The sequence below is a fragment of the Pteropus vampyrus genome, unplaced genomic scaffold (assembly GCF_000151845.1).
Source record: "Pteropus vampyrus isolate Shadow unplaced genomic scaffold, Pvam_2.0 Scaffold261, whole genome shotgun sequence".
Taxonomy (NCBI): Eukaryota; Metazoa; Chordata; class Mammalia; order Chiroptera; family Pteropodidae; genus Pteropus; species Pteropus vampyrus.
Genome location: NW_011889042.1, coordinates 1609999 through 1631944, shown reverse-complemented (window position 1 = coordinate 1631944; position 21946 = coordinate 1609999). Strand labels below are relative to the sequence as shown.

Below are 21946 nucleotides of genomic sequence, written 5' to 3'. Positions count from 1 at the left end.
CGGGAAGACTGAAAGAATGTTCTGAAAAAAGATTAGGCATGTAATGGAGTTTTTAACTCTTTGGTGTCCTGGGTTGAAATAAGTCAGGGGATAGAACCAAGAACCAGGGAACTTTAGAGCTTCAGAGGCATTATATTTATTGCGGTCTTTTAAAATTATTATTTAGATTTAATAGTGATTTTTATTCAAGTTTAGACTTTCTCCAATGAGAGACCTGGAACATATTTTTAAAGAGAACCAAGTCTAATTTTAAAATTATGATTGAAATGACATGTTCTGGTAGTCTCACCAAATAAAGATGAGAATTTCCAGAGAATAACATTAAGCATATGACCCGTAAGAAACCATATGCAGAACATTGGCTCATTGTCAGGTTGCCAGGGTCTTATTAGAAGACAAAGTCCCCAGTTTTACCACACAAGAAAGTTTCCATAGCTCAATCATTGAACTTGGGGGATGGGGTTGGCTGGAGCAGAGACTTTTTACCAGATACAGAATGTTCCATGCTCTTCTTTGCTGTCTCCTGTTTCTGAGTAAACTTGATGTTTGACCTCAGAGATGAACTTGCCTGTGGCAGAGAGATCATTTTAACCAGTGGGTAATTAAGTGTTTGAATCTTAATGCTGTTTCTTGTTCTTCACTCTATGGTGAGTGATCAGAATGAGCTATGTTGGCTTGGATTTTTTTCTTCTACAGAAAGAAAATCTATTCTTTCATTTTAAAATATGTAATGCCTCATGTACTTGATTCTCTTTGACTTTGATTATCTTAAAATAATCAGAGTTATGGAAGTGAGGTACGCAAATATTTGTATTAACTGAAAAAGGATACATAGATTTTAAGCTGCTGAGATTCACTTGTACACACTGATTTTAACATTATCTTTTTTAATTTAAGTAGTGTTAAAAAAAGAGACAACAGGCTCAAAATGGAGTCACTTGTCTAGGCCCACAATACCAAGCTGAGACTTAATACCTAACTTAATTACAGTTTCAACCTCTCAGGAGTGGAATCTTAAACCAATCAATCTGTAATTACCTGGTCAGCACTAGTAATGACTCTGGCCTCCCCTAGAAGAAGGTGACCTTGCCTGAAACAATCCACTCTTTGCTAGTAATTTCCTTGTCCCATCTTCCTGCCCATAATAGTCTTTCATTTATACAGCTCTTTGGAGCTCCTTTCTATCGGCTAGTTGGGATGCCACCCAACCCATGAAATGTAGAATAAAGCCAATAAGATCTTTAAAATTTACTCAGTTGAATTTTGTTTTGTAACAGTAGAAAACGCCTTCCTTTTCATGTTCTGTTCGTGTAGTTTGTTATCTTCTCTTTTAACTCTTAACTCTTTTATATTTCTGTTACAAATATTGGGAGACAGCATAGTTAAAGATTAAAAAGGAATTCTGGAGGTAGACCGTTAGGTGAGAAATGGAGGTTCCTATTAGGTTACTGTTAACCATAATTAGAGCACCTCTGTAAAATGATGAAAACTAACATGCAATTGTATTCGATTACATAGAATTGTTGGGGAAAGGAAAAGGCAGGCTAAGGTTATGCCTGACACATTTTAAGTTTCAGTAAATATTTGTTGACTCAATGAATTCATTCATGCATTATTATGAGAGACCTCTGTAATTTAGGCTGAGGGAAAGACTAGTAAAAGCTAGAGATGGAAAATACAAATGAAAAAAGGAAGGATGTGGGTTGGAAATTAGCATTTAGTAAGCACCTACTGGGCCAGATGTTTTACATACATTGTTATTGAATACGCATAACAAAACCTATAAGGTACTATCACTCTGCAGATGGAGAAACTGAAGCACAGAGAAGTTAAATTCATGTAAATGGTAAGATGAAAAGAGATAGAATCAAAAGCCTTAGTGGATTGATTGTCCTTAATCACATCTCCTTCAAAACTAGAGTGAAGATTCTAAGATCTTTTGGGAGAGAGAAGAGGAACAATGGGGGGAGCACTATAGAAGGCAGTGAGGTAATCTGCTTGAAGTTGAAAATTTGGTTGAGAAGTATCAGTTTCAAATGGCTGCTTTGTGAATTTGATAGGGAATCAGCATGAATTCTTTCTGTCCATTCTCGTTCACACTTGAAACAAGTTACTGCCAGAGTTACTTTGAGAGAGAAACCTACTTGTTCTGTACTGAAGGTTTAGATGGATCTTTTTCTCTCATTACTCTACTAGATTAAGTTCATCGAAAGCAGAGATCATGACTTTTTTCTTAGTTATCTACTGTAGTGATTTTCTGCCTAAGTAATGGTTGGAATAACTAGATTGTTCTTAGATGACATTGAAATCCAGTCAGTACTGTCACTTTTCTAATCCACTCATCATCATGCCACTTCGAATGATCTAAAGGCCAGTAAGCTCCTATGCCGTTTCACCTTAAATTTAAAATTCTACAAACTATTCTTTATTCTTGACCTTTGGGGATGTGGGTCCCTATTGTTCATTTCATTCTTAGAACTCAGTGGGTCTTCAAGCCAGTCACAGATTGATTTGTCACTATATAAAGCTGCCACCAGTCTGTCATTTTCTGTAACTGAAATCAGTTGATTTTTAACAAGTTTTGTTTTGGCAGCCAATCACTTTTACTTAGTTCTCATAGACCACTCCTTTAGCTCTGGCCTCATTCATTAACATAAATAAATGCCTGCTCGGCTCCTACTGCTCAAGTCCATTGTGAAAAGAGGTTTTGTTTTCAAAAGCTTCCCTTTAATGATAGCATATTTCAAAGAGTAGCTGCTAATTATAAAGAGATCTTACCTCTATTTTGACTTTTAATAGACTACAATTCCAAATACAAGGGCAATTGCAGATTCTTTTTTTGAAAGACCCCTATAATAGAAATATGCTGTGAGGCAGTAGCAACAATACACCTGATGTTTCTAGGTAAAGCGGCGGTCTTCTTTCTACACAGCTGCTAAGAAATGGATGGTGTCATGTGTTTATAATACTACTCAGCACACAATGGACTAACTTGAGTACAAAAGAGGTTTTAATCATTTGAAAGGGGCACAGATGCAGATGAAATTCAAGATCTTTTAATTCCAAATCCTGAGGTTGAATCACAACGTATTTTAAACAGAGACTGTCAACCCAAACTTGTATATGTGATAAAGTCCTAGATTGCTTATGTATTGCATAATTTTTATTCTGGATTTATTTTGAGATACTCTTCAAGATCTTCAGGTAAAAAGGAATTTGGTTTAGGTAGGCCACCACATTTCAGATCCAAATGCTAGTAGAATACATCAGTTACCAATATTTCTTATAATATCAACTTCAATTAAATGGAAAAATGAATAACACTTTCATTCAAGTCAAACAGGATTGATTACTGGATCCCATTTATACTAGGTTAAATATAAGTTTATTTGTGGTTAGCATCAGTTCATTTACTTGTCATATTCCTGGCTTAATTAGATATCAGTTTTTTCTCCTTTTTTCTTTCTCTAATCTCTGAGGACTGGAAGGCTACAGATATTAATGGAAGTCAGCACGATGGCCTTTGGCTTTTTCAGAAAGATTGCATGATAAACTCCCCACTCCCCACCTCCAGAGCTTTCTACCTTGGGAGGACAGACAGTTTCATTTGGAGGGCAATCTATCATTGTTGAATCAGGCCTGGAGTCTGAGATCCATTCTGAGTCATCGTGAATAGAGCTCTAGTACTGGTTGGGCCCCAGGGAAACTGGTGGTTAAATACTGTGAGAATCGTTATCAGACAGGAAATGACAACTCATTAAAATACTAACCGTTAAGCCTGTTTAGATCACTGCATGGGGGGTGGGGAGGAAAATTTAACTCTATAATGTGTGACTAAAATGTGTACATTTCTGAAAACAAAGAATTATTAATAAGACTGTTATCAAGAAAGGGCTAATCCATCTTGTTACCAAACTATCATACAGTCATTGTAATTGCCTCTTTTGTACAGGAAACAGATCAGCATGTGGTGGGGATGGGATGGGGAGGGCTTTTGATTTCATCCCTGAAAATATATCCTACTAGTACCGTGATTGTAAAATTCAGTCTCTTCAGCAGAAGAGTCTGTTGGCTTCAGTCTAGAAGAGGACCATTTTCTGTTTAGGGCTCTACTCCTATGCTCCTGGGCCAAATCTCAATTGATAGATTTCTATGGCATTACAGGATAAATTTGACCTTTGATTTACATACAATAATGCTCAATTGAGAAAATTCTAAAGATCCTGATTTTTATATGAAACATAATTATAAGTTTTAACTGGGGGCACAGGGTTTCTAAGGTTTGACTATCCAGATTGTTAAAGGTCCTTTTCAGAGTGGCATGTTAGAAGGATGAGCAAAAAAGAGACATCTAGTCCACATCTTTATAAAAATAGCTTCTTTTTTTTTTCTCTCTCTCTCTCTAATATATTACCTAACAGTCCTGCCTTGAATTGATCTACTAAGTCTTAAGATATGTTTTACCTTTTGGGAACAAGGTATAATATTTGTACCCCTTGCAATTTAACTTCATCGTCTAAACCAGTGGTCTCTACTGTCATGTGGAACTAAAATTATAGAACTAATATTTATATTTATTTTAATCTTTGTTATTTTCTGTGTATTTTTTTGTAACATATAGTAGTACATATATGTAAAATTTATGAGGCTGTACATATATGGAGAATATAGTTTACCATCAGTCTGATTGGCCTTCCCTCAATCCACATGCCAGAAAATCATATATCATGGATTATAAAAATAAACTAGAGGAAGAATGGGGTTCCACAATACAAAAAGGAGCTTACAATAGGCATGCTGCAGTTATTTTTTTTCTATCTTCATTAATCAGATTTATTCCTAGTTTTAATTAAACTAACTCTCACAGACAGGTTGCTTAAAATTTCCTATAAATAGTAGAAGGAAGATAATACTATTAACATACTCACAAGAAACAGCAAAGTTGCAACGTTAACATTTCACCCGTTCCTAGTATATGTCTATAGAAGTCAGTCAAAATATTTAGAAATTATCAATTTTAATTGATAATTAAAGGACAAATATATAATATGCTTTTAAATTGTCACTAAGGATAGCATGATTGCCATTATAATTAGCAAGCCATTTAAATTAATTTTTTTAATTTAATCTTTATTTTGTGCTTTTTAACTTGCTTTTGTGTGTTTTACTATTTGCATAAGTAATATATACATATATCAGAAATGTTTGCAGACCATTGGTCTAGGCTCCTCTGCTCTTAAAAGATGCATTGAAAAGTACTGGTCATTACTGGCAGTCTATTTCAAAAGGTCTCTATTATGCTTTCTTAATTATAGCAGCAGTAGAATTGATTAAACCCTTCTCTTCCCTTTCTTTAATACTACCCCTGACTTGAATCTTATTCTAAAAACATATTCTCACATTCACAAGCTGTCAAAGGTTTGACTAATAATACCCTAGACATTCTGAGTAACCATCAGAGGGATGTAAAATAAATCATCCTCAAAGTACTTACAGTGAAACGAAGGTAAAAGCCATTGTGCCCACACTTTCTTCTAAGAAAGATAAAGGCTTATTACCCTCTAGAACATACTAGGAAACCACGACAGACAGTATGTTTTTGGGAAAGCCAGTGTAACCCACATGATCACATTAATGCTAAGATCCTCAAAAAAAGTGGTAAGAAGGGAACAAAGCCTATAGTAAATAAAAAATTTACTTGATTAATACTCATTTAATTCTGTTAAGCATTTCAACTGCTTAAACGTTATATAGGCCCTGTGTAAATAGGGCTAAACAATAAGACAAATCAATTTTTTTTAAGTTCATGTTATTTCTGTGTTATTAAGCATTGTGCCCCAACTTTACAATGGCACATAGTAACAAAAAACACACACCTGGCTGGAAAAATCCAAATAATCATGAACAGGAAAATTTCAGGTCTTCTAATAGCAAGTCCTACTTCGATGACTATCTCTGTGATGAAGAGATTCGAAGTAAATCAAATGATATGTTTCTTGTATCTGGTGAACCAGTTTGAGAGTTACACAATTTGAAAGGAGTCCCTTGAAAACAGGAATAATGACGGATGAATTTTTGGAATGGGTGTGTGCTCAGGACTAACCCACAAATGAAAATTTAAGCATTGTGAGAAACTGGAGTAATCACACCACCCACTCTATGCAATCTCTGCCAGTTGTGATGCTTCCTCTGGATGGTTTTCTGGTTTTGTGGGTACAGAGAATAAAGCAGATCTTTATTTATAATGGGTCAACATGGGGAGAAGTTAAAATGCATATGTCTTATCAGATAAGTTATTTCCAGAAGTAAAGTCATATACGTATTAAAAACTCCAGAAAAATAATAGATTTTGTTTGCATATTGGTCAGGGCCCTTGATAAAATTTTGCAAAGAAGTTTGTCTTGTTTCTGTTTAACACATACTTAGGTATGTAAGCATGGCAAAATATTGTTCCCAAGAAACCTCTTTTGAGCTCTGATGGGGGATGGGGGGGTGGTTGGATTTCTGTGGTTTTTTTACTTTACTTTTTTCCCCCTCTTTCGTTTGCATTTTCTGAGGGTTGGTTTGTTTTTTTCCTTTATTAAATCATTAACAAAAGTTCAAAAACTGCCATTAGAATAATTTGTTGAAAATTTGTTTTTTAATGAGTTACATTACCTGAAAAATGTGTTCCAAGAATATAAATATCAAGATATTAGTATCTATAAAGCTTTTTCCGCCTACTATGTTTAAGGTCTGTAGCAAGGAGATGAGATCGATTTTTGGGTTTCTTTTCTGTTTTGTTTGTTTGTTTGATTTAAGGCTTTTTTACCTAGAGAAAAGTAGCTATTTACAAGGCTAGTTTAAGCATATTTAAGTCCAACAGTTGACTGAAAAATAGTTCTATGTGTTCATTCTCCTCCTACTTTTTATTCTTCTATATCACAAAACTGTAATACTTTGAATTTAATCAGCACCTAATGGCAGATGCAGGACTTTACCCACTCACTGTGGGTTGAGATGAGCATTCTTAGCCAGGTGCACAGGATACTCTGAATTTAACGGCTTTCAGAGAATGGCATTTAAGTTATTTCCTAAGCCAACTATAAAAAGCCACTGAACTGTGATGCAAGTTAGTCCTTTCCCGCACCCCAACTCCTCCATATATGTACCTTAAATTAATCTTAAATGTCAGACCGGACTCTTATTTTGTCTGCTGAAATAACTTAGAGATGAGGCTGCGGGCTGATATTATTGTTTGCCTTAAATGCGTGTTAATAGTGACAGCTATAATTTTCATTTTTATCTAGTCTATTGCTAAAATAGCTTTAGTGTTAATTAAGAAAGCTCTAGTATATGTGCTTTGTATAATAAGCTGGGCCATCTGTGGCCTAAGCCATTGTTTGTAGAGAGAGATAAAACTAAAGTTTTGATAAATATATAAAACAGATTAAGAGGATCTGACAAGTAATTATTTATATAACACTTAAGACCCAGATTTTAAATGTTAACTTTTTAAAATTTATTCAGATCATATGGCATTTGTTCATGATGATTTTGATTAATATGTTCTATAAAAACTCTTAAGCTCTCTATTTTCAACTGTTTTCCTAGTCTTTTGTAATAAACTGCATCTCCCACCCCACCACCAAAAACTCTCCAAAGCATGTAACACCATAGCACCTTGAAAAGTTCATCTCAGCATTAGCCCAAGATGATTTTTTGCAAGTTGCATATCATGTAATTATATAATGACATATTCTCTATCAGCTAAAATGAATTTACAAGGCGAATCGTTTGTATCTTTTCAAATTATTTTGAAGAGCATCTAGAATGATTATTGTCAGTCCCACCCTCATTCCTCTCAACAACAGAAAAGTAGAAACTTCCAAGCATTGGGTCTTGGTTCTTAATTTTTAAAGAATGACTTGCCCCTGGAGCCCAGGAATGATTTGAGTGAAACTGTAAGCATTTCTGCTCAACTCCAGTGTGAAGTTAGAGGACTGAAGAAAGAACAAAACACATTCAGTGGTATCCAGCTCCTGGAGGACATCAAAAAAGGAAATTTTCAAGTCATTTCTTGTACAACCTAGCTGTTCAAATTATCATACAGTCATTTCAGCCTTTCTAAATAAAAGGTTTTTTTTAACCTTCAAAAAATAAATAGTGGCTTGTCCTATGGCTCTCCTTGAGAGTTTAAAATAAGGGCCTAGGGCATTAAGTGTGAATGAATCGGCTTCTGAAGGAAAGTTCTTATAAATCTGCAGTCTTCGGTCTAGTCTTTTTGTGTATGTATTTTACTGGAATTTTTTTTTTTTTATATTCGTGGTTTGTTTCAAGTGTAAATGGATGAGCTATTCGCATTCCCTCCTGCATTACATAAGGAACTACATCAGGAAAATCTTCTAAAGAAAGTTATTTCTCCCTTTGCAGTCAGTCAGAACTGATGAACAGCAACATAGCTCAGACACTCCTCTTCTGGTTTACCTCACTAATGTAAGGCCACTTAAAAGTCAGAGAGAGAGAGAGAGACTGAGACTATCTGTTAAGAGACTTTCGCCCTTCCAGCCACTGCCTCTACTACATATGTCTATTCAAGGCTTTTTACATATCCTGCAGTAATCATTAAAGGACAGCTTCACCCCACACTGACCTCTCCTTTCTCCCTCCAGTTCCTTTGGAGTATATCTTCTGTACGAAAAAAAATTGGTATTGATTTGAAAATTCTTTTGTTCACAAAGCAGTTCGATGTGCTGTGTGTGTGTGTGTGTGTGTTTTGAATCCCCATGATTTTAAGTCCCCTGGGGGGATGTCCTATTTCTTGCAGTTTTTTTTTTCCCCATAGTACCAATTACAGTGTTGAACACAAAACAAAGACTCCATTAAGTGTTTGGTGATTGATAATTAAAATGATTAAAGAAAAGTGCCAGCCAGGAGTTTTGTATTTGTTAGCTTCCGATAAATACAGTAGCAAAAATTCTCTTCCTCTACTCCTCTGCTTTTTATTACAGAAAGCAGCAACTGAATTTTTCTAGATACAAGGATGTGAAGTTAATAGTTACTTAAAAGGGAGAGCATTAGGCATATGTTGAAATACCTTTTGCTGGCCCCAGGAAAGAGATTGGGCTCGTTTACCTTTTAGCCCTATTGTGACAGATGAGGAAATACAGTGTTCAGAAAATACATATGTTTGGTTTTCTAAGTTGCCCCAAGTTACCATTTAAAAAAAAACACCTCAAGCATTTTTAAAAGGGAGTTGGTAGCTGCAGTCGCCAAAATGGTTTAATAGCACTGCCTCCACTTATTCTGGGTGAGAGGGAGCTCCGAGTACATAAACTTATCAGAGATCACCATCTCAGTCATCTCAGAACAAGTTGTTTAGTAATGTACTGTAGTTTCTGTGCGAACCATCTACCATAAACCACGAAGTGATTCAAGGTTCATAGTTCCTTCTTTGTTCCTTTGTTAATCACTGACTTCTGACTAGTGGGAGGTGCCTCCCAAATTTGCTAATGCATTCTTTTTGGAAAAGGATGACGCACAGATTGTCCTAATAAGGACTTAGATTGAGAAAGGACCGCCCCCTCTGAGAAGATGGGACAAGTCAGAGAGAGGGCGGGCAGTTTCTTTTTCAACTAGGGATGACACAAGCATAAGTCATTTCCTTATTAATCGGTTCAAACCAGTTCTTACAGGAACTGGTGGTGATAAATGTGGGACTTCTCAGAAGTCATTCATTTTATTCTTTGTACCACATCAGTGTGCAGCATCAGCTAAGTTCGCTTCTCTCTGAAGAGGAACTCTAATGCTAGGAGAAAGCTCAGCTCCTACTTTCTCCCAAACATGTTGGTGGGAGAGCGTTTTCTCCTTTAAGGGGTTGTTAAAGGATGAATTTTTGTCCTCTAAAAAGAGTTCACAAGATTGTGTCAGCTCTGCTGATAGTTTTAGTCTTTTCCTCTTTCCATCCCTGCTTTTTGATTCCAGACGGTAAGTGGATTTTTCATTAACATTATTCCTTCTTTTCTTCCCAAATGTATCTTGTTCCTTGGGTTATTGTACCGGGCCTCCAGTGCTGTCCCCGGCATAGGTCCATCTCTGCAGAAGCCATTCCAGGAATACCTGGAAGCCCAGCGGCAGAAGCTTCACCACAAAAGCGAAACGGGCGCACCGCAGGTGAGACTTTACTCCCGTTTTCTTCTCTTCCTCACCCCCACCGCTTGAGGCTGAAACTGTAGTCACAGCACTCACTGGCATTTTTAGGCAAATAGAGTGAGGTTTGTTTGTCAGCTTTCCCTAACAAAAGTTGAGGCTGTTTACTGGGAAATTTGGCTAAATGAGCTAATGGAAAGTAATAGATCTGTTACATAGAATAAGTTAATGCCTCGATATTAAATGACTTATTAATAAGCAAGTATACTTCCTGAGTGGCTTTAAAAGTTAAAGTTTATAGCGTAACAAAGTATTGGACTTACTGAAGTCACTTAAATAGCTCCTTTTTTTTTTTTTTTTTGCACTACTTTTCAGAGGTCGGAAATAATCATTTTTTAATAAACCAAGGCTTTAATATAGCTGAACATAAAAACTTTAAATTAAACTCAGCCTGCTTTTCCTGTAAATAGTTCTGTGACAAAGGGAAATGACCTGAAATGGGAAACATGAGGGGAACATAGTTGGATTACTTTTTTTTTGATGGCCTTATACTCTATGTGGTCCTTTGCTGCCCTCAGTTGACCAAGTATGCTTTCAGAAATAACTTATCTTTTAAAAGCTGCCCCAATATTGGAACAAGAATATGTAACTACCCTATACAGTGTCTATGTGGAGACTTTAATCAAAGACTTTATTCTAAACTACATAAATCAATATTGACTTTATAACCGACAAAGTGAAATGTTAATAACTAGATGTAAAAAGGTCTTGAATATATATTTCAGAGTAGCTGGAGACACAAGACTTTTCATCTTTAATTGTTCAGGCTTTATAGGTTACAAGCTCAAAGTTATCATTATTTTCCTTAAAACGTAGATGATCCCCTTTTTACTACTGAATTGATGAAGCGTTTCTCGTTGATTGTTCTGCATTTATTCTTGCAGGGAGAAAACTGGTTGTCCTGGGTGTTTGAGAAGTTGGTCGTTGTAATGGTGTGTTACTTCATCCTGTCCATCATTAACTCCATGGCACAAAGTTATGCCAAAAGAATCCAGCAGCGGTTGAACTCAGAGGAGAAAACTAAATAAGCAGGAAATGTTTTTAACAGAAGAAATTATAATAGATGGGTTCTGCCTTAATTGGGAGGACTCGAAACCAGGAAGGAAAATTCCCTTTTCCATCCTGTATCACTTTAATTTTTTTTTCCCCTGAAAGCAGTTTAGTCCATATTTTGCACTGACATTCGTTTCCTTTGTGTGTTAAGGTAAGGTATCCACCCTCAATTTAATTCAAGTTGTGTTTTATTAGGGTGGAATGTGATGTTCAGCAGCAAACTTAAGAGTAACTGGCCTTCTGTTTTACTTTCAAAAGGCCCACGTGGTACAATTAAAGAATTCCGGACACCATAAAAAAAAGTTCCTAAATATGTTAAATATGTCAAGCTTTTTAGGCTTGTCAAAAATGACTGCTTTGTTTTTGAGTCATCAAAATGTATATAAATTATACTAGATTGGATAGCCTTGCATGTCTATCATGATAAAATTTAAGATGCCATCGTGCCCAACCCTTCCTTTCCCACCTACAAAAAAAAGGCCATTTTATGATGCATTGCACACCCTCTTGGGAAATTGATCTTTAAATTTTGAGACAGTATAAGGAAAAACTGGTTGGTGTCTCACAAATGAACTGACACCATTTTTTATTCTGTATATTTAGAATGAAGTCATAAAAAACTTTATAAAGACCTCTTTGATCATTCCAAAATTGTGTTTGTTTTCTTGAGCGTTTTGATTTTTCACTTCCTTTTAGCTTCTACTAACTGATTGGCAGGCATCCTTGCCAAATCCATAATTTCTTAAGCCTTCATTTCTTTGCATGAAAAGAGCCACCACCAGGACATTTTGTGTTAGGCTGGAATTGGACAGCTAGCTACACACTGCTGAAATGACACCTTAGGGATTGCTGTAGTGAGGTGAAAACAGTTGGTTTGTGAAAACAGTTGGTAGTATATAAATCAAAGAACACTGGAGAGAGAAATAACTCATTTAAAAAAAAAACACAACTTCATATGTTAATTTTAGCTCAGCATGTACTCGTTTTTAACAAATTTCTTTTTTTAAAATAACCTAATTTTCTTGCCTTTTTCAGTAAGTATTTTGTTATGTGATTTTTCTTTTGGGATATTTCTGGTTTAACTTGGTCATTTTGTTTTTGCTTGGGAGGAAAATAAACAATTTCACTTTTTTCCCTTAGGAAAATTGGTACTGACATTATGTTAAGAATAGAATGGGGTTTAAATCTCAGCAGGCCAGAAATGCCTCATTTATCAAATCCTGCCTGAATGTCTGCTTGTTTTGCCTACCGTCGTGACATCTCCATGGCTGTACCACCTTGTCGGGTAGCTTATCAGACTGATGTTGACTGTTGAATCTCATGGCAACAGCAGTCGATGGGCTGTCTGACATTTTGGTATCTTTCATCTGACCATCCATATCAAATGTTCCCATTCAAACATTACCCTCAGTCATGGTTTATGATCAGAAACTTTGGTCCTTATGTCTAGTGGCACTTTGAATCTCTTATGCCATGGTATTGCAGCAATATCAAGATGATTTTATGGAAAATTGGGATAGTCTGCATCACCACAGCTAAATAAATAAAGTGTAAGCAACCTGCCTTGCGGGTTTTGAAAAGGTTTTTTCTCCTTCACCCAGGGACTTTCTAGCAGTATGACTGTTATCTTACTTGAAAAACAGTACCCAAATGCTTTGTTTTAGATAGCTTCAATTAACAACATAATTTTTTAGATTCTTTAGGATTAGTGTAAATTTCTAATCTTCCAGTTGTGTTTCATCTTCACCTGCATTTTATTTGGTGTTTGTCTAAAGAAAGAGGAAAGCAAATATGAATTGTACTATTTGTACTAAATCTTTGGGATTTATTGGTAAATTTATTTCAGGGTAAGGTGTTAGAAAAAGAAAAAACAATGTGTCTTAGGCTGAAGCTCTAAGTGATTAACTTAATGATTGGTTTGCTCTTTCAAATGAATTTGCTTTGAAAACAAATGAAGAGCAGCTCTCTTCCTTTTTCTCCTCCTTTCCTCCACTAAGTGTGGCATGCTCAGGTGATCCTGTTGGATTCCAGCTGGAGTAGTATGCTACTCTTGTGTTCCCGTGGTTGATTTGTTCCTTTCTTGTGTCCACCAAAAGTGGACGCAAACAACTACATGATCCCAAAGATATCCCGAGTTAATTCCAGCTGATAGGAGACCAAAAACTTTGTAAATGGATACCTTGATATTACTGCAAATAAAAAAAGGACCTGGGAATTCTGATTCCATCTCTACTTTAAGACTCATTTTGTGCCTTAAATATTTGCAATGTTTTGTCATGTCTCAATAATTGTCAAGGAGTAAATCCAGTGCAATACATCAGCAGTCCCTACACTTAGGTACTGTATGGAGCGGTCCTTTAAAACGACATCTTGTGGAACCAGGCACAGTTTTGTATTGTGTCTATACTTAATCTGGAGTGTGGGGCTTGGAAGAAGATTTTTACTTTCATTGGGATAATAGCCACTGTATCCATTCTCTAAAAATCCAGAAAAGGACAGTGCTGGAGTGAGGCTTCTGAAGCACACAAGTTAACTCAGTGTATGTAGTAACAAATGCTCCTCTACAAACAAGTTCAGTTCATGTTCCCAGGGTGCCCTATACTATATTATTTTAGGACAACATGAGGCTGTCTACCACTAGTCACTCAACACTGATTCAGTGAGTACAGATAATGCATTAAGCTAAAGAATTGATTGCCCTCTTGTACTCTGGGGTGAGTTGTGTTTTGACTGACCCATATGTGGAGGTGGAAGTTCCCAGCCTTTTAGCATCAAAAAGCCCTTAAATATGTTCTAAAACCCGCTTGCCTCGATGTGTTAATGATTTCTACCCCTAACACGAAATGACCTTCAGAAAGTTTTTAATTCGAACTACATTTCATCTATAAAAACAGATACAGATATAGATAAGCCAGATCATCCTAAAGATTAAATCAGATAAAATGTAAAATATTGCCATGCACATTCGTATATTCCAGATTTTTAATTCATCAAAGATAGAGCATTTGATGCATGTGCAAGAATTTTACAACGTTGCATACACTCCAAAAACAGATGTTTTTAACTTCAGCATATACACCCATATTTTGGAGTAGATGGTATCTTAAGTCAAATCCAAGATACAAATTAAAGAGCAGAAATTAATGAACTAATGACTTGATTTAATAAGACCAAAACTTTTTTAAATCTAAAAATAAGCCCCCAGCTAGCCTAGTTAAGATACAAGGCACAGATACACAAAATTTCCTATGAAATAATTGAAAATAACTTCTAACCTTCCCACCTTATGTTGACATTTTATAAGACAGTTAATACTAAAAAATCTGTAAGGTAGAGGGAAAAAAAAGAGACTCAGCTTTTAATTCCTTGTTAGAAACTCCCATCCAAAATACCTAGTGAGATTTGCTGGGTATAAATAGGTTTTAAACAGTTGTGTTTTTTGGGGTTTTTTTTTTTTTGAGAAAGTGATTTGGTGGCATACCAGATCTTCCTCTAGACCTGCAAGTCTCATTCCTGTTAGAGAAACAAAAATGGTTTATTTTATTCATAGTTATTAATGTGCTCACAAGAACTTAAAACAACCTAAGCAGAAGTTTAATAGCCAGTTTTGAAAGCCAAGTAACATTCCATCTCTAACATTGATCAAAGCTCCACAAAACATGGTAAATGAAATGCACCAAACTGCCATCTGAAGTGTTTTGTTCCTTTATTCTCAAAGACAACAAGAAAAGAAAGCACATAGTGTACTTTAAAATTCTAGAAGCAGTTGAGTCATTTGTGTCTGGTAATCAGGGGCCTGGGTTCCTGTATTTCCTTTCCCAGCAAGGCCAAGAGTTCACCTGAGGTAATGCGTTTGCCTTGGGGGTGAGGCCTTGAATTGCAGCAAATAACCTGTATTTGCATATTTAAACAGTACTCATAAGCAGGATTGTAACAAAAACCTGTTCTGGACAGCTGCTTACTCATTGCCTTTAGAATTGCGTGGCGCTGAGATAGGCAGGTGCCAACTGTTTGCTCATTCTCTTTGACCTACTGGCCTTGCAGTTTGCTGTGTGGGTGTTGATACTACTAAATTAAAAGGAAAAAAAATTGTTTTAGATGGCCCCCGCTCTCCACCCAAACACCCTGGATTCATTTGAGATCTGGGATTCTAATTCTGTAGTTGGGAGACTGACCCAAACTGTGGCCCAAAGAGTGAGTCAGTTGTAAGTGGCTGGCTGACTCTATGGGAACAGAAATGAAATGCCGCTTAGAGGGTTTGTCAGCCAAATCCACAAATGTGTGGCTTTTTGAAACATTGGACATCTGTTCCTCTTAATTCAAAACAAACTTTAAAAAGCACAAAGTTGCTTGGCTCCTTGTTTCTTTGTGTCAGCAGCAGTTACTGTTCTAACTTAGGAAGCCTAGAATCATAGAGTTAGACATTTTGGGATCTTTAAGGCACACTTCAGAGAGATTGGAACTGAATTGCTTTGGGAAGGGAAGAGATGATTTTACAATAAGGAGTGTTTGGAAATCCCCTACAGGGATAATCAGCCCAGGTGTTCAGCCCATTTGTTAACCATTTCCAAATGACTCAAAGGACACAGAGGAAGGGTTTGGACACACTCCAGCACTGATTCTACAATGTAGTCTTTATTTGCATTGGAGACCACATTTCAGAATTCTCGACAGGAAGGCTGTGGCTTATTCTGGGCATCTGACTAAGAGGAACCCCTGAGCCACCTATCTTAGCCAACAGACAGCCTTCCTATGAGATTTTCCTGGGAGGAGCATCTACCACTTGCTTTGATGGCCTTCCACCCAAAGCCCTTTGAGGAAAAGCCTTGTTTATTCAAGGAGTCCTGTGTAGGCCACTTTTCTCTCCCCCAACTAAAATGCCAAACATTGCGTTTCCCTTTGTTGTCATCTATCTTTGGGGAACAGAGCATGAGCAACTTTTACCTTCAGGCTACTTTTGACCCAGTAGGACAGCATTGCTTAATTGTGTCCCAGTCTGTTTCCTATGGGAGAAAAAATGTTTTCATGGAGTGATGCAGTTTGGGATTTGAAAAGGGATAGTTCCATCTTTCCCCGGAGGTAGAGAATGATAGGGAATGACTGCTCAGATCACTGTTGTCTCACTTGGCTTCTCACTCGGGTTGTGTTGGAAACAAAGAGTAACTTAGGTTTATTCCTCTTGGCAGTAGTGCTGAAGCCCAGTGCACCACATCACCCGAGAACCATGTTCCCAACCTCTTTTCATTACTTAAAAAGATGAAAGCCGAAAATGAGAGGAGGCCTTTCTCTGTTTCATTTTTTTAGTGCACCTCACAGCCACTTGATAGACACTTTCACTTGAATGACAGCCTTGAGCCTCTTATGGCAGCCAAACTTTCTCTACCTAAACTCAAGTTACTCGGCCACACTCTTGAGGCATTTCAAACACCTCTGGTCTATTCTGCCCATTGCAGCAACACTTTCCCACTCCCATGCCCGCTCTGTGGTGTATTTGTTCACAACCACACACACCAGCAATCATGATTAGCTCCTAGGAACCGCCTCTGATGCCCTGTACCAGGAAGCACAGTGGACTCCTATAACTTTGATAATGATTGCTTGCTTGCTTTGAACCAGGCATCGTTTTCAATGTTGTTTTATGTGTGTTGTATTTAATCATTAAATCCTTACAAACAACCCCATGAGGAAATGAAAGCAGAGAGGTTCAATAATTTGCTGGAGGAAGCAAGGAAGTAGTAGAGTTAGAATTCAAACCGAGGCATTCTGGCTCTTAGCCACTCAGTTCTGCAGAAAAGTACAGTGCAAAAGTCCAAGCTTCTGCATACTGGTTTAGTCTTGTGATCACAAGTAGGTAATGGGGAAAGGAGACAACAAACCATCAAGGCCACAGCCTAAAATGTTTTGCTATTTAAATACCTGAGCAGCCTTTGTGCTCCCATCTACCAAGGGCTGGAAAAGCCAGCTCCGTACTTGGCCATCCTGTGTGGGCAGGTTCCCAGAGCGATGCTTGCTTTAATGATGATTACAAAGCAATTTCTGTTTGTACTGACCTTTTTTCTTTTTCGAAGCACTTTCACAATTCGAATTTTATTTGAGCTTCATAATGACCCTATGAAAGAGGGCCAGTAGTGGTATTAGCCACAATGGGGGAAAAATATTTTTTTATTCATTTTTTAAATGTCTACCAGTTTAAGGTACTGTGGCGAAGAGACAAAGTTGTTGAAAAATGATTGTCCTCCTGGAGCTTATAGTCTTCTTGGGGGTATGATACATATATGCAGATAACTATGTAGAGTGCAATGAATGACATAAGAAATGAATTGAGAGGAAGAGGATGGCTGAGTAGGAAGGATCAAAAAACTTTTCATGAGGATGTGGCATTTGAATTGCCAGGTAAGGGTGGAGAGAAAGTGTTCCATTAGAGAAAGCCCTATGAGAAAAACCAGGAAAGCACACAATGGGAGCGATGTGTGGGGTGGTAGAAAAGAAGAGACCAACGAGTCATCTACCTGATCCTTTCGTCTTTGTCTTAGCCTGTTCTGTTTCCTTTAAAGTACCTACATAATTCATAACTGGTTTGTCTATTGTCTTGTTTTTGCTCTGTTTCTTCCACTAAAACATAAGCCCCCATAAGCGCTACTGTGCTCTGGTTTGTATGCCCGGAGCTAAACGCACGGCCTTTGAGCACTGGTGGCCTCACTGAGTATTTGCTGAATGAATATTGCAATAGTCTAGGTGAAGCAACAGTGGAAATTCAGACGCAGGCAGGAGGTGCTGCCAAAGTAGAATCCAAGATAGTAGGCAAAGCTGGAGCAAAGGAAGTGGAATGTAAGTGAAGAAGGAGCCAGAGAGCACCAAGAAGACGACAATACTGGTCGGTCACCAAGCCAGGAATATGGGAGGAGGAGCAAGTTTGAGGGAGGGAGACATTATTCTGTTTTGAACATTCCGGGGAAGATACTGAATGATAGAATAGTGGGGCTTACTTTGGGCCTGTATCTTAGGTTTCCTTACTCTTAGATAAGGTGCTATCCATTAGGCAATTCTGTAACTTCTCCCTGTCAGAGAAGTAACTGGACTTCTCCAGGGAATTCTTTAGAGTTAGAGTATATGTCTTCTATACTCTCCCATAAGTGATCATCGAAGCCTTAACTCGTTAGGCAGCACTGTTCTTGAAGAAATGGCACTGTGACTGGATCTCGGGGCCACAGGAAACTGCTTTAAAATTCCTCTCTCCAGTTGTATCCTGCTTACTTAACCAGTGGCTCCTCCCAATGAGAACTGGGAGGATGGTAATTCCTGGATAGATTGTCTTTATAAGGAGAAAAGTTTGGCAATGTGATTTCCTGTATATTTCTATTAGAGTCCAAGATTCCAGTAGTGTTAGCCTAGACAGCAGTGGCAGCCACCTAGAACCCAGATGTCATAAGTATCCTCAAGAAGTACGAGGGCATCCTCCCAACTACCCTTGCCAAGCCAAAAGGCAGAATCACAGTTTTATTACACCTTCTAGAGCATGTGGTCAGGGCGGCTTTCCATTTGGCTGCTTTGGTGCTGGGGTTGTTTACATGTTTCAGTAAATGGGTTATTGAAGTTGGCTGGATAGTTCAGAATAAATGACATATGACCACAATTATACCACTCACCAGGAGAACCAGAGTTCAGAAAAAAAAAAAAAAGATTTACTTGTGTAGTAATCAAACGAGTATTCCACTCTCAGGTGGGTCCACAGTTTTCAAAGCCTGGGAGAATTGAGGTGTCACTATTCCTGGCTTTCTGAGGGAATCAGACATAATGAGATACCCGTGTGATAAAAGCATGTGGGTGAGAGTGCTTCGCACAATTTCAGAAGGAAAAAAAAAGGAAGCTGAAAAATAGTGCTTTTAGAAAAATGTAGAGATCAAAGAAATTTTCAGATGTTCTGCATTTTCTTCAAACGTAAAGAATCTGTCTGAGCTTAAAAGATAACCCTGGTCTCTGCAAAGTGGAAGTAAAAAGTTCTTCCATACACAAAAGCTCTCCTACTGTATACACTTCTTTTTAGGCTGCTCCCAGACTCTTATATTCATTAGAAGAGCATGTTGAGACAATAGGACCACAAAGTTAGTCTGATTTCTCCCTTCCTCCTCTGCCCCTGAGTAAACCTGCAAGCACCCTGTAGTTCCTACATCCTATTTAAGTGATACTTTATAGAACAATGATATGTTGCGTACTACTTCCAGCCCTTGTTACTTGCCTTCTGATTTCATTTTTTTTATCTTTGAATTGGGTTTTTAAGGCTTTGTTTTAAAAAATGCAAGCAAAAGAAATGCATAATCTAAAGAAGAAGAAAATTCCTTGAGAAAGACACTCCCCCAAAGAAATTGCTACGGAATCGTAGTGTGTATCCTTTCAGTCCTCAAAAATTCTCTGAGCCTCTCATTCTTCTTGGTCTTAAGGGCTTGGCAGTTAGGGCAAAACAGGCAGGCGGGATCACTAGGCATGTCTCTGATCTATCTATATCTCAGGTCAGAGTTAGACTGCTTCAGCCTTGTCCTTACTGAACAAAATTAAACATTACCCTATAGACAAATCTGTGTTTTTCATAACATTTAATGGTCATTTCTGTCTGCCTTGGCTACTACAGCACATAAAGGGTACAGGGGGGCTCAGCCATGTGAAAATAAAACATGGCTATGAATGAGAAAGAGGGCTCTCCAAACAACGAATCTGCCAGCCAAGTGATCTTGGGACTTCTCCAAAGAATTTTAATAGGATGCTGGGCCATGAGGGGCCACATCTAGACCTGATGGAGAATACTTCACCTCACTTGGTGATGCTGGACTTGAGCTGCAGTGACTGGATGAGACTTTGGGTTGCCACCCTGAGAAGGGGACATTGCAGGTAAATCAGTTACCAGGGTTCTGCTGCTTCAGCCCCCGGAACCTGCACTGAACACAAATTCCAGTCCTGGTAATAAGAAAAGCAGAAGCCTGTTAACACGTATTTCATCTTTGCAAACAGCTGGTTTAGAGATTGATCTGTCCTCAGTGCAAAAAGCAACTTTTGAAGAACCATTTCCAAATGTCAGCAACCATGTTAATTCAGATTAAATTGTTCCTGTGTCAAGTCTGCAAGAAAATTCTTCAAATGAGGTTCTTTCAAATACATTAGTAATATATTATTAGAGCATCACCAGGAACTAGACAAGTGAAAAGTAAAAGTGTTATTATAAAGAAGTATTCTCTTCCTAAAGATATTCCTCAAGGCACCAAACAGTATCTCTATCTGCCACTGACACTTCAAGCACCATTGGATCTGCTGAATCATGTAGAAGTGGCAGAGTATCTCGCACAGTAGTGTGAACCTGTTGCAGAGCCTTCTCTTGTTCTGAGACACCACGCCCCGCCCCACCCACTTCAAAACCAGAAGTTTTTAGGTCACTTGGTAAATGGGCTGGAGTAGTATACTCAAGTAAGGAATATGTTGACTCCAAAATCTAAGTTGGCCACTAGGCATTGTGCCTGTTTTTAAGGTTGTAGGAGGGGCCAGATGCAGCGACTTATCCTTTACCTTAGGAGACATCTCTCTCATTTCACGGAGGTGGAAAGAAAGCAATTCCACTTCCTGGAACCTGAAGACCCAGCAATTCCACTCCCAGGAATATATCCAACTATGATGTGCATATGTGTTCATCAGAAGATGTAATTACAATGTTCATAGCAGCACTCGATAATAGCCCCAAACTGGAAACTGTCCAAAAGCCCATCAGGTATATTCATTCACCAAAGTGCTTTATAGCAGGGAGAACTAACAGTAGTATACAGTTACATGCACAAATATTGATGAATCTCACATAAGGAGCCAGACACGAGTACATTTATTATTAACATTTAATACAAAACTAGGCAAAACTAAACTATGATGGAAATCACCATAGTGGATGTCCTTGTTGGGGAGAGAGTATTAACTGGAAAGGGTTACGAGAGGGGACTGTAGGGTGCTGGTAGTCTTCTGTTTTATTATCTGTATACTGGTTATGTTGGTGCATTGTTTATGAAAACCCATCAAGCTGTACACAATACACATATGTGTACTTTTCTGTGTGTACGCTATACAATAAAAAGTTAAAAATTGATAATAAAAACAAGGTTGGGGGAGGCAGGGGGGACAGGGTAGACAAGGAATGGCCAAACTCCAGGCTTGGAATTCCAGAACAAGTAGTTTGGATTTTAGGCAAGGATTTCAAAACAAAGGCAATTCTCCATTCTCTTAATATATTGTTTGAATTTATATTTCTTCAATGGCTTTTAATTATGTAAAGATGGCCTCAGAAACAAAATATTTTAAATTTTATTTCCAGGTTCCCTAGTTTCATCTAATAGTGAGATCTTTTGCTAACATGGGAGCTTTAATGGTTTCACTGGGTGCCTGTAGTTTTGCAGCTTTACATCTTTTCCATAGTATTTTAGACATTAATATTAATCAGTTCAGTAAACATGGAGTTTCTGCCATGATCCAGGCATGTGATTTGCAGCAAAGAATAAACCAAATGGTGAACTCCTTAAGGCAGGGGCCAGGTTTAACTCATTTTTTAAATCTCCCTTTACTAATGGTGTTTTTCCTTGCAGGTGTTCAATGGATGTTTGCTGAATTAAGCTCACATCCTGTCTCTTTCATACTGTTCACATGAGCCAAGCTTAAGCAAAGGCCTCTTTTTTTTTCA

At 37.7% G+C, this 21946-nt stretch overlaps 1 protein-coding gene across 7 annotated transcripts in view; it reads left to right on the top strand.

Moving 5' to 3' along the window:
- Positions 1-13485, top strand: part of VMP1 (vacuole membrane protein 1) — a 107975-nt gene extending 94490 nt beyond the window's left edge. For 6 of the 7 annotated variants that reach the window (XM_011375053.2, XM_023520367.1, XM_011375049.2 and 3 more), the window contains 2 exons: positions 10050-10152; positions 11073-13473. In XM_011375053.2, coding sequence (XP_011373355.1) covers positions 10050-10152; positions 11073-11216 — 247 coding nt within the window. In that variant the 3' untranslated portion in view covers positions 11217-13473. Of the gene's footprint in view, positions 1-10049; positions 10153-11072 lie in introns of all 7 variants that reach the window. The other variant, XM_023520366.1, reaches the window with a different exon arrangement.
- The last annotated feature ends 8461 nt before the right edge of the window (positions 13486-21946 follow it).